Below are 13,522 nucleotides of genomic sequence, written 5' to 3' on the forward strand. Positions count from 1 at the left end.
CTCCACCAAATCCCTGGGCAGCACATTCCAATGGGCAATCACTCTCTCTGTGAAGAACTTCTTCCTAACATCCAGCCTAAACCTCCCCTGGCACAGCCTGAGACTGTGTCCTCTTGTTCTGGTGCTGGTTGCCTAGGAGAAGAGACATGCCCCCACCTGACTACAACCTCCCTTCAGGTAGTTGTAGACAGCAATAAGGTCTCCCCTAAGCCTCCTCTTCTCCAGGCTAAGCAAGCCCATCTCCCTCAGCCTCTCCTCACAGGGCTTGTGCTTCAAACCCCTCCCCAGCTTTGTTGCCCTTCTCTGGACATGTTCCTAAACTGAGGGGCCCAGAACTGGACACAGGACTCAAGGTGTGGCCTAACCAGTGCTGAGTACAGGGGCACAATGACCTCCCTGCTCCTTCTGGCCACACTGCTCCTGATACAGGCCAGGATGCCACTGGCCTTCTTGGCCACCTGGGCACACTGCTGGCTCATGTTCTATCAACCAGCACCCCCTGGTCCCTTTGTGCCTGGTCACTCTCCAGCCACTCTGACCCCAGCCTGTAGAACTGCATGGGGTTGTCGTGGCCAATGTGTAGAACCCAGCATTTAGATGTGTTAAATCTCATGCCCTTGGACTCTGCCCATCTCTCCAGCCTGTCACAGTCCCTCTGTAGAGTCCTTCTACCCTCTAACTGATCAACACCTGCTCCCAACTTGGTGTAATCTGCAAACTTACTAATGGTGGACTCAATCCCCTCATCTGGATCATCAATAATGATATTGGATAGGATGGGGCCCTACACTGATCCCTGGGAGACACCACTAGTGACTGGCTGCCAGCTGGATGTGGCACCATTCACCACCACTCTCTGGGCTCAGCCTTCCAGCCAGTTCCTAACCCAGCACAGAGTGCTGCTGTCCAAGCCACAGGCTGACAGCTTGGCCAGGAGTTTGCTATGGGGGACAGTGTCAAAGGCCTTGCTGAAGTCCAGATAGACTACATCCACAGCCTTCTCCACATCCACCAGGCAGTCACCCGATCATAGAAGGAGATCAGGTTGGTCAGGCAGGACCTGTCCTTCCTGAATCCATGCTGGCTTGGTCTGATCCCATGGCTATCCTGTAAGATGCACTTTCTTGATACTGATCTCTCCAAAGAGATGCATCTCTGATTTTCAAGCGCTACACGTAGACATCTGCAGAGATAATTTCAACAGATCTTACCATTTCCTTGGGAAATCCAGCTGTTGAAAAGGTATTGAGCTCTTTGGAAAACACATGCTATGAATGCTAATGGTTTTTGAAATTTGCTTATGATTGCCTCATTTTCACAGAATAATTTCACTTAGTTATGACAATATGAATCAAATTTTTTGGGGATTCAAAATAACAGGATTTTATGAGCAAATCTGTAAAAATCCTGTTATTCTGCCATTTACCATTCTACCCATCTTTTTATTTTTAGAGCTTCATTTCCTCTTTGCTCTCATGTTTTACTTTGGATTCTTGATGAATGATCACAGATTCCACTTCCAGTTTATTTTTCTTCCTTTTCTGTTTGTACATTTGGCTACCTTAATGTCTTTTAACTTCCTAGAAAAAATAATTTTTATAGGTTTACTTGACTTCTGACAACACACATCTGAAAAGAAACTGGATGTTTCATTAGCTGTGAAATAAACACAATGTTATTTAAAAATTCAAATCTCTTGAAATCAAAATTATTTTTGTTATATTTTCTTACTTTGAATCATCACAGACTAAAATCTTGGTTTTGACACTGATTCTATATTCAGCTGAGCAGTAACCAAATACGTTAAACAGGATAACAGAAGTTGAAGAACCAGTGAGCATTATGAACGAAAACCAATTCTCCTCAGAAAGTTTGGGGAATCGGTTTTTCCTCAGGCCTTCTTGTCACAGACTTATGATCTAAACTTTAGATCACAATGAATGAATCCTCACTCTTTAAAATGTGATCAATGTTAAAAACAGAAACTTGAGTCCATATGCTCAATAACAATGTCCTGATGGATATACTGCTGCTGATTCTGTCAGCTGTCTTTTAAATTGCACCAAACATCAATTTTAATTGAATTTGTACTTGTGCTTTTAATTACCACTCTACTATTTACCAGTTTCATCTGATCTTTAACATTTCTGGGATGTCAATTTTCTGACTATTGAATTATATGTTATCCAGTACTTCCCATAAGGTCTAGGACTGAGCAGGTGATATTTACCTGCTGCAACCCCCCAAGCTATGCTATGTATACATACAGCAGCACTGTTCAGAAAAGCATCATTTGTTTTCAAGATATATGAAAGGCAGTATTAAGAATGAATTATATGTATATAGTTCAAAAGTATTTTCTAGAAGGCAAACCAGAACTTATTATTTAATGTATCTTACCTTTTTGGTGTATCTGTTTTTAGGACAGACATTTAGGAATCAAATAAGACAAACAGTGTATAGCCTTCAGTCTATACTAGGCAGACATAAAAAGAGTGCATTTAAGAATTAATTTTGTTTAGTATGATGTATATGTCTCCTTTTTTCCTTTTTTCCCTAATCTTTGTTTTCTAAACTGAGTTTCTATATTGACACTCTTTCATAAGACACTGAACTCAACCAGGCAAATCCACCATTCAGCTACCCACTTTCAGGTGTTGACAGTATTATGAACTACACCTTCCATGTGGCTGACAAGAGTTGAACCATGGTGTACTAACAGAATTAACAGAAACAGGCCATGAAACACTAGTGAGCAGAATAAAATGAAGCAATTAAAATCAAGGTTAATTTCAAAAAGCTTCTTTGGAGCAGGTAATCAGGAATGAGTTTTGGCTAAGTAGGCTGACAAGCACCATAAGTCTCATTCATATCTTTCGTTCATGGTTTCTTGGTAAACTCCATGTTTTGGGTTAGAAGTTCAAGACTTCAATAGCGATTAGAGAAGATTCTAAAAAGGTCATAGTGCAACAAGTAATCCTTCCCAACATGAAACTTTGAAAATTTTACATGTTCCTAATCCTGATGTTTTATGCTGCCAAAAAAAAATTGAGAATTTTATCATCTTACGTTGATAACTTTCATTGTTTCTTCCTTGTTAATTACAAAGTTAAAAGCCAGAACAAGTCTGGATTGTGGACAGGACAGAATATAGAGACCTCTGGAAATCTTTCATTTTTCAATCTCTCTCATTTTGGGGGAACAACTTTGAAGAATAAATCAGGTTATCTCATCTTGGAGGAAAATTAGCTTGTTGACTAGCAGGCCAAAATAAGAGTCAGAAGACAATGCCATGTGTAACAAGACTACACAATGTCTGATTGCAAGATCATTTCTCACCTCAAGACAAACTAGCAGAAAACAGAAAACCAGTCAGACACAAAACAATAACAGTAGGCAAGAATGAAGACTATTTGCAAATTACTGATCATACTTCAGTTCCTCCTAGGTTTAGTTATTTGCTGATAATTGGTAGTTCATTCCACTTTGGCTTGAAGTCAATTTGCTGTGGCAAAAAATTATATTCTTAATGTAGATAAAGATGCATGCCTCTCCCTGGCAAAAGCAAAAGACAAAATGTTGGACTCCTTACTTAATTTTCTGTTGGACATTTGACATCAGAAGATGCCTGACTTTCAACAGTTTGTTTCTCATTACAATTGCTCTAATTATTTTAAATATCCTTGAGATATTTAATATTCTCTTTTGTCCTCCATATTACAAGGTAGGTCATTCATCTATGAAGAGTAATCTCAGGCAGATCTATACAGCACACAGTAATCTAGACATTACCTGATCCTGTTCTCAAATGGAGTGTTCACTGAGGGTTACACAAAAACCCCCATCTGCCTTTTGATTGCTGCATTTCTTACAGTTTACATTTTAAAAAACTTTTCTTGGTGAAGAGAGGCAGAAAAGAGTATGACTGGGACTGTTAGGATTAGAGTCTGTCATCAAGCCAGTGAACATAAGGGTTGCAAGTGGTCTCTTGGGTGAGCTGACACTCTCAAACCCATTCCACAGTGATCAGCCTTTCAGCAACAGTGCTCTGAAGTTCTGTTGAGCTTGTACGTGGCCTTTTTATAAGTGTCTCAGTTGTAAGTCAGTATCTCTCTTATAAATCTTTGTTTGCCATGAACCCATCCACTATTGCTCTTTGCTTTGCAGCCTCCCGTACCATATTAAAAAAAAGGTTTTATGTTTGTCTTAGGTTTTCATATAAAGGCTGTTTTAATTTATGGCCTTAAAAAACCTCCACAACAACAAACAAATAACCACCATCAACCAACCAACCCAAAAAAAAAAATCCCCAAAGAAACCTCTCTATAAATCTTTGTAAAAACTTCCTTGATTCTTCAAAGAGACAGTGTATTGTTTATTTGGTCAGGTTTAGCAATTCATTTGCATTACCTCTCATTTTTTCCAAGTAACACAGCTGAATAATATTTACATATGCACCAAGTTCATATTGATTTACTGGCTATTCCACTAGATTTACTGATACTGCTTGAGGCGTCACTGAGGGAACATTGTCATCTGTTGCAGGGTGGATTATGCAGACTCTGGAATGTGTGTGCTGTCAAATAAAGCAAATTTTAGTCCAGCTGTTGGCTCGGACCTGTAATTCCTTGTTTATGCTCCCAAAGATTTGCTATCTATCAGGAGCTGGTAGAGAGAACTCCTCCAAAATATATACACTATAGAAATAGTCCAATTCAGCAACCAACTTAAAACATCTATTAACATGTCTCACTAAAGACAGTTGAACTCATGACTAAATCTGTGCAAAGCTGTGTTCAAGCTTTTAGTTTTTGCTTCTTCAACACTTAAAAGGGGATGAAGATGACCGTGTATCAGACCAACATTGTTTGCGTTATATTTAATATGTAGCTCTTCTGCCCAGATAAGATGGACTGAATAAGAAAAATACATCACACATAGTTTGGTTTTATATGGTGGCCTAGAAATTTGCAACTCTCCTTACAAGATATGCCTTTATTTGAAATGTGTAACAATTTTGTTGTGGGGTCTGCCAAGTTTACACATCTATTTTTTTTCCTGCATATTAATCATTTTGCAAATGCTGTCACTGCCTTTGTATTAGTATTACTGTAAGTCCTCTACCCATTTTAGTACTTATGAAGAATCTTTGCACTTTGTAAGTCTTAAAGTAACATGAAAGACACATAAACATAGTGTTTATCCATTTTGTTTCTCCAGATCGTGATCCTTTTCATTAGACATAACCACGTATCTATATTTCACCATCACTAAATACCATCAGGGAACTAAGAGCAAACAATTCCCAGCAAGGACAAATTAAAACAAAGCTGTACAAAGCAAGGATATTTATTCACATTTCTACAATGATGCTGATTACATTGCACCCTGGCACACAAGTAGACAAAGTATAATCCTCTACATGACAGAAGACATCATCTGTCTTCAGAAATCTTCTGCAATTTCTCTATTTTATGTAGTCTCACAGTTACTCTTCAAAATATTTGAGATAAGCTTAATTCTTGGAGAGCATTTAAAGTGGTAAAAAATTTATTGGATCACTAAGCATATTTTAAACCTTATAATCATCACTGTGATCACCAAATTTACCTAGACAACAGCTGCCTAGTTTAGGCAATCAACATTTGAATCAGCTGTTATTATGTTAAATAGAACTTTCAAAAATGGAATGAAAATGTATCTTCCTGTCTATCTTAGGCATGTTTACATTTTCATCTTCTTTCTACTTTCAAAATGCACTAGAAGTTCTAAGGATGTCAGAATCTACTCAACTAGTGTCCTTTCAGAAATAAAAAAGAATTTCTGGACAGATGTTCACACATTTTAAAAAGAACTTTCCTTCATTTCCTCTTTGGGTAATTATTTATTGCATTTGATGTTGCAATCTAAGAAACATTGCAATGAAAACTATCTGTTGCCATTTTCCACTGTTTCAGTAAAGCTTCTTTAAAACCAAATTACTTCTACATAAACAAGTAATTTCTCACAGGCATGGGAAAAAATATTCCCTGGCCAAGAGATGGCAAAGAAAAGAGCATTTCTGATATTTCATATCCCAATCAATGCCTTTGCTGTAAGAGGCATGCACAGAGATGCACATCCCACTAAGATGCATTACAAAGGACTGCTGGTAATTGGGAAGAAACAGACTTCTAGACAATAGAAAACAAAAGCTAATAGAAAACAAAAGCTAAAGTCATTTTGTTGTGCACCTGCAGGCCATCAATGTTTCCAAGCAAGCTGTTCACAACAAATGGAATGTGGCCTTTGGTTCAAGTATGAAACCACAAAATAAAGACTACATGTGTCGCACCAAAGGTGTGATTTATGGGAGCATAAAGGGTAATAGAAAACCCCATTACTATCACTGCAATAATAGACAATTATGAACTAAATTTAAAAATTAGAAAATGTATTTCTGGCTTTTTCTAACATCAGAAGTTTTATAGATTATGTTTTCCAGATGAAAACTTCTTTCACAAAATATTTTGAAAAAAAAATAAAAATGAAGAAACAAACAAACCTCCCATGCACATATAGGAGCAGCATCTAAGATAACTATACTCCAAAAGTTCCAACAAAATACTTGCCACTGAGGTCATTCAATCCTTGTGACCACCAATAATGTGTGAGAGAGATTTTTTCTACAGATTAGAAACGGGCTAAACAGACAGAAAACCAACAGCAGGTATAGCCAATTCCAGTAATTCAAAAGGTTAACAAAAAATGCCTGCTACCTCCTGTTTAATGTATTTATAAATTTTTATGTTTAATGTACTTATAAAAGGGAGTGAATAGTACCAACACTTTACACATTCCAAAATAATTAAGAATAGTCATCAATGTAGAAATGCTTCATTAGCTCAGGAAAGCTTGTCTAGTGGACAGCTCGATTTATGAAGAGTAAGGAAGAAACCTTCTAAGCTACCTATACTGCCAGATCCTGAACAAATTGTTTCTCAAGAGCAAAAGGTGAATGCAATCCCTATACAGACAGAAGAAAAAAGATGAAAATAAGATTATGCTAGTGTATAAATTTGTGGAATCACTAAATGTGAACTATGTTATTTTGTTACACTCATCAGGCTTCTCAGAAAAAAGTACAGACCAGCAGCTTTTAGTTTGGAAGAGAACATAGTGAAAGAAAGGTAAGGCAGATGCACATGAACGTGTGAACAGAAATGATGTGACAGGATCTCCAAGGTATGACCTTGTTTTAAATACAACCAGTTCAGCTTGTGTTTTTGTAGCTGTTATTTACACAATTAAGTTCTAGCAACATCCAAGTCTTTTGCACCACTGAGAAACAGTAGGAAAGCATGGTCTTGAATTATGTATTACATAAGTTCTATTTCCTTAAACCGATACATATTCAGAGATTTTAAACTCTTCCTCCTCAATGAATTTTACAGGAAGAGCAATGCTTACATAGTATGACAGTTTCACTCATTAATAAGTGTTAATTTATTACTATAAAGATGCTGGCATTTTAAAAGCAGCACTGCAAATGAAAGACTAATGCTGTAAGAGCTTGAATTTCATTAGCAAGGAAATTTGTCAATCTTCTGATTAAATTAATTACCAAAATGAGCATTTTAGGAAACACTCAGTAGTGTTGCCAGCAAAGCACAAGGAAATGCTCCAAGTAAGGATTTGTATTTTATAAGAGAATGACTGTAGAGTGTAGTATATTTATGAGTTAGGCTCAAGCTCCAACAACTGAGAAAATAATTTTGTCACTTAGCTTCATTTTTCAGTTCTGCCCGCTGAATGAAGAGCAAAGAAGATGATGAGGTTAAGACCGAGTGTCAAGTAAGCTGTACATTATTGCACTTTTCCATCTCCACACAGTAAGGCTGATTAACATTTTTCTTTCTCACTGTCAAAATTTGTTAGCAGTTTGACAAACTCTGGATGCTCCACTTCCCAGAAAAAGGGAATCTTGTTAAGATTTGATGCCCACCACTACAACTGAGAAGTGTTCATGGTACCAGCACACAGATCCCAAGGCTCTGCCATTGAACATGATGGCATGGGGTGGTCTATGTCCACATGGCTGAATTTCCTCCTGCCTCAAAATAGCATGTCTGCATCCAAACTTATTACAGGGAATAGTCAAGGGCCTTTGACAGGCCCATCTTGTTGTCTGGGAGTTACTGGCTGCTTTGGACAAAAAGGTCTTATAAAGACTAGTTCAAAAACCTCACTGCATGGCTGGCCCAGTACTCAAGTTCATGCAACAGCCTCACCTAGTTACAAATATGGATGTAACTTGTGTGGCCGTCTACTAATCAGACTTACTCAAATGCCTCAACCTAAGACAAAATGTGTGCTAAAGGGTCACCTGAAGAAATCATTAATGGAAGCTTCCTTAAGAGTCAGTTGGAAAATATGGATGAGGTCAAAACATGAATTTATTCTGGGGTAAACTGAAAATTCCTTTTAAATTTCTCTTGTAATTAAATAAGAAAGCATTATGTAACTTAACTTTAAGGGGGGGAAAATCACAATCCAGTAACCCCACTAACCTGCAGAGCACAAGGACCTAAGAAATTAGCAACATTCAAAACTGACAGCTGAAGAGCAAACAAGAGATGAGATAATGCTTGCTCCTTTTCATGCATGCTACATGAAGTCAAGTTTCCTCATCCTTGTACAAGAGAGGGACAATCTAGTCTGTATTTACTGAGATTATGAAAGGGCTTTAAATTGGGCAACAAAAATCAAATCTGCTAAACATACACTCCAAACATAAATGTTCACTGAATTATTTGAACAATAAATACATTAACCTCTAGCTCAGAATAATAAACTGCAAGCAGTCAAAGGCTCTTAAAGCAGAGAATTTAAGACCAAAACCAAAACTCATGTAATAAAAGAATATCATAGAAGAAATACATAAAAATAAAATCAAATGATCCTGCTACTAAAATACACATATGTGCTTGAAATCTTGTGGGAATCAAATATGCCAGTAAAAATAAAGGGAGAGATGGAAACACAAGTTTCTTATTATCACACTTCATATGTTATAAAACCTAACAGTTAACTTATTTTTGGCAAAGTGACAAAGGTTGCACAACACTCTGGCTTATACAAATATTTTCTATTGTTAAATGCATCTTAAATGTAGCTTGTCATATATTAACTTCATGTACACAGTGCACCATGCAGTCTGAAAGTGTCCCAAAGATACCTACATTTCAAACCACTGATGAATGGCAAGCTGCCAGCAACCAGTGAGCCAGGTGTAAAAAAATTACTCAACAATTCACAGTTTAATTGAAACCAGATAAAATAATTTGTGCAATAAAAACTGTACAGATGTTGACCAAAGAGAAGTTGATATTTTTGGACAAATTACTGCATATGATATTTTCTAGAACACTCCCTCTTGAAAAGATAAAACAGTAATAAAAGTTCTCTCTCTCAAAATGAAATAAAAATTCCCTTGTTTAGAATCACAAAGTGAAATATGCCTGTAAAAATATATCAGGTTAAACTCATGTTTCACATTTTTAGTTGCTGTTTCCTTTAAAAAAAAAAGCTCGATGTGCAGTGGAAATGGTTATGAAGAAGTGGAAGAACCTACTCATGCATTATAAAATACAGACTTTACACTAATACTGCACTTCCTTCAACTAAAAATTTTATTATGTAAAGGAATAGTCAGTGATTTAGCAACAGTGAATGTTTAAGACTAAAAATTAAGTATTCTGCATTCATCATCCACTAGTAGAGTGAGTTGTTACTGAGAATTAATAGTTTCCATTTCCAGAGTTGCAAGGACAGTCTTGCCTCAGCCTCCTATTGCTTCGCAGTGACAAAGGAAAATGTTCAGATACACAAGAGCCTGCAGTAACACCTTGCACTCTACTGAATCACACCAACCAAAACTGAGTGGCAGAAGCAATGACACATGCATATGCATTAAATCCTAAAATTGAAGTCCTTCATAGCAGTAATCATCACAATTTCTACTACCATTCTTTTTCATATGTTTCCCCATATAATCTGCTTGCCTTGAGATAAATAGTTGCTACTGAAATCATACCCAGCCTTAATTTTTGGTGTAGTAACATTACAGTCCAATATCTAGTGATCTAGTTATAAATTATTTCAAGATGATAATGCAACAAGAAGAAATATATTTATCACTATGATTGATCATTTATATTACAAAAGCATTTAAAGGTCTAAATTCAGAGTAAGAACTTTATTTTACATCAAGCTACTTTATTATATGTTATTAGGACTAGTCTCATTATTTCATTTTAATGAGAACTAGGACTGAAAGTTTGTTTATAGCAGAATGCAACTTCCACAGGAAAGGCACAACATTACCCACAGGCTAGTATGTGCACTGCTTTGCTAACAATGCAACCCCTGCAATTGCAATGCAATTCTATAAGGTTAATGTACCTGAAGTTCTGATGCTCGCTTCATCATCTCCAGTGTGATGTAGCAACCAATAGAATGAGCAATCAGTACCAGCTTTATATCTTTTGATACATTCTTTTTGAGGAAGTTCAGCTTATGCTCTACTTGTCCATTAAGTCCAAAAACATCCTCTAGCTCTTTAATATCTGTGTCTGAAACATAGAAGAAAAGAGATATGGCTTTGTTTTAATGACAGAAATGTCAAATATATCTATTTTTTTATTTTTCCTTTGGAAAAATCTGAAATAATTAAAAAAACCACAGCAACCAACTTGTTAATTAGGAAAACAATCAACAAACATAAAAATTTACTTTTCAGTTACCATCCCTGGTAAATATAGACTGATGAATCACATGTACAACATGTGTAGCTTTATCTGCTGCTAGAAAAACAGAGAAGGATACAGAAAATTATGGAGTTTCATGGCACATCACCTAGTACAGTGTTCCACTTCATTCAGAACAAGACCAGACTCAGGAACTGGGTCAACTTAAATCAGTCTAACTTTACACAGAGAGCAGGATCTACAATAAGAATACTGTCCAGAAAAAGAGTTGCTTCACTCAACAGAAACTAGTATGTTTGTTGTCATGTATTAGGAACCTCCAGATATCCAAAATCTTCTGTCCCAAAACAAAGACACAAAAATGTGCCATGAAATGAAGAAAAATATGAATGCCCAGGTGTCCACATGCAACACTAGCACTTACAAGAAGTACCCCTATTTATGAAGGTTCTTGTCAATACAGCTACAAATAGGAAGATCAAGTTAGAGCTTGAAGGCTCTAGGTTATTGAGCAATTTTATTCTTGTTTTGCCAGGGACTTCTTTGAGGAGCCTGGACAATTGCTCTTGATGAGCACTTTCTACTTGCTACCTAGCCAGGCAAAAACACAAGGATGCCTGTAAAAATTTACAGCAATCTGGGCATCTCTAACTCTTGCTCATGATGTAGGTGACTTGGCTCTCAAGTTTCCTAGTTAAGGGGGTTCACAGGTTCATCTGCTAGAAAAGTGCTCTTCCCACTAAACCAAAAGCTATATTAAGGATATACTGTTCCAATTTAAGCTGGACTACTCAATAGGAAAGACTGTAAGAAGAAATACTGGGAAAAATGAAAGAAAATAAGTGAAAATGTGTAAGGGAATGTATGCCTACGGCTTATCTGAAATAGATGTGCTGGTGCTAATAATCACTTAATCTTTTCAATCCATGCTGTTACCTCAGGGCTCAATTTCATACTCCAGTTTAAATTTACTTCTTACATGTTGACTTGTACTACAGATTTAGTCTGAAATAAGCCAAATCTCCTTCAAACAAGATTCAGACACATGATATGGACTAGTTCACTACTGAGCCATGGTACTAAAGAAAGCATATAGATTCCTGGCAAAGTTACCCAGCTAACAGAGGAGGTTTACACACAGCACAAACCAACCCACTAAATATGAGGTACTTAACACCCCACTTAGTTTCTTTGGATGTCCAATGCATCAGTTCTCTATGTTAAAAACAGATGTGGAAGAAAGAATCCATCAGGCAGAGATACTGTAAAGATACATATATTAAAAGACTGACAGGCACTGAAAAACTCCAGCACAGATCCATTTCAGATGTAGTTGGTTTTGCACCTGCTTACAGAATGGGATAACAAGAAGCCTTTCTGCCTTTATCTGTGAACATAATTCATCAAATTATAAAGGCTGGTCTTTTAATATACATGAGGTCAATTGAATAGTAATTGGTCAGCAACCTCAAATGTTAAAAGCTACTAATGCTATTATAGTGAAGTTACCAGGGAGCTAACAGTGCTAGTATTAATTGATAGCCTAAGAGGGCTGGCACTATATTGCCTTTATGATCATCTGCACAAACTATAACCTCTTGAAGAGTAACAACTGCTAAAGCATGTGATCTGATGCCTTTTTTTCTGAGCTTAAACTATTACCACAGAGATTGCAACAAAGAACTTCTTCACTTAAAGCAATATTTCAACTGAATCTAATGATCATATCCCAGCATAATTTACAGCAATTTACTCTAAATTAAAAAGGGGTTTTCTAAAACACACTTAAGGAATGCAAAATTAGATGAAAAGCAGTATTTTGTTCATCAGGTTTTCTACAAGTAATGGAAAACACAGAGCATGTTCTGTTTTCCAAAGCCATAAATAAAAGGTTAAGGCAAAAACATTGTTTTTAAACTTAGTTTCTATTTTTAGCAAAAACTCTCTCTCCTACTTTTTATTTATTTATACAACTACTTAACCTCATGTCAGAGTGGGCTGTCTACATCACAAGAATAATTAAGAGTATATATAATGCATATAAACCAGAGAATATTAGAGATACAATGGCCCACCTGATACAGCAACAAGTAAGAGCATGTTACATGGACTGCATGTATATTTTTGTGTGTTGTGTTGAGATAGTCACTTCTCCCTTGTAAATACTTGGTATCATTTCCCATACTGTTTTACTCAGGCACTGCCACCTCCAGTGATTTATCAGCATGTCTTTTGATGTTTGACATTCCATTCATAGCTTTAATTCTTGAAAACAGGTGATTTTACAAGCATTGCAGCGTATTTACAGGTTACAGCAAGGGGAAAGGAGGTAAAGTCTCAAGACTTTCTCGTAGTTCACAAGATCCCCAAAACCAAGAAGGAAATGAAACAAATATTCATGTGGATTTTTCAATCTCATGAGGCTCACGGTCACTTTTCACTACACAAATTCAGTATCTGCTACAAGAGTTGCTGAATATTGCTGCAATGTAATTAATAAAAAATACAGCAAAGACAGTCTAGCCCAGTTTCAATGTTTTCCAAGTTAAGGTAGATAACTATATTAAACAAACACAGTTTTATTAAGACATTAGACATCTAATTTAATACCTAGCCACCTACTAAGTAGCAGCATAGTCATTCAGGGCAGTATCATAGTATCAGTCAGGGTTGGAAGGGACCACAAGGATCATCTAGTTCCTACCCCCCTGCCATGGGCAGGGACACCCCACACTAGTCAGGCTGGCCAGAGCCTCATCCAGCCTCGTCCATCC

The 13,522-nt window shown here is 36.7% G+C and overlaps 1 protein-coding gene across 2 annotated transcripts in view; it reads right to left on the minus strand.

The window, feature by feature from the left end:
- The window catches only part of LDAH (lipid droplet associated hydrolase), a 110,714-nt gene that overhangs the window by 51,581 nt on the left and 45,611 nt on the right, over positions 1-13,522 (minus strand). For both annotated transcript variants that reach the window (XM_054179893.1, XM_054179894.1), the window contains one exon: positions 10,444-10,613. In XM_054179893.1, coding sequence (XP_054035868.1) covers positions 10,444-10,613 — 170 coding nt within the window. The remainder of the gene's footprint in view (positions 1-10,443; positions 10,614-13,522) is intronic.

This window comes from Dryobates pubescens, chromosome 3 (genome assembly GCF_014839835.1).
Source record: "Dryobates pubescens isolate bDryPub1 chromosome 3, bDryPub1.pri, whole genome shotgun sequence".
In the NCBI taxonomy this organism is placed as follows: Eukaryota; Metazoa; Chordata; class Aves; order Piciformes; family Picidae; genus Dryobates; species Dryobates pubescens.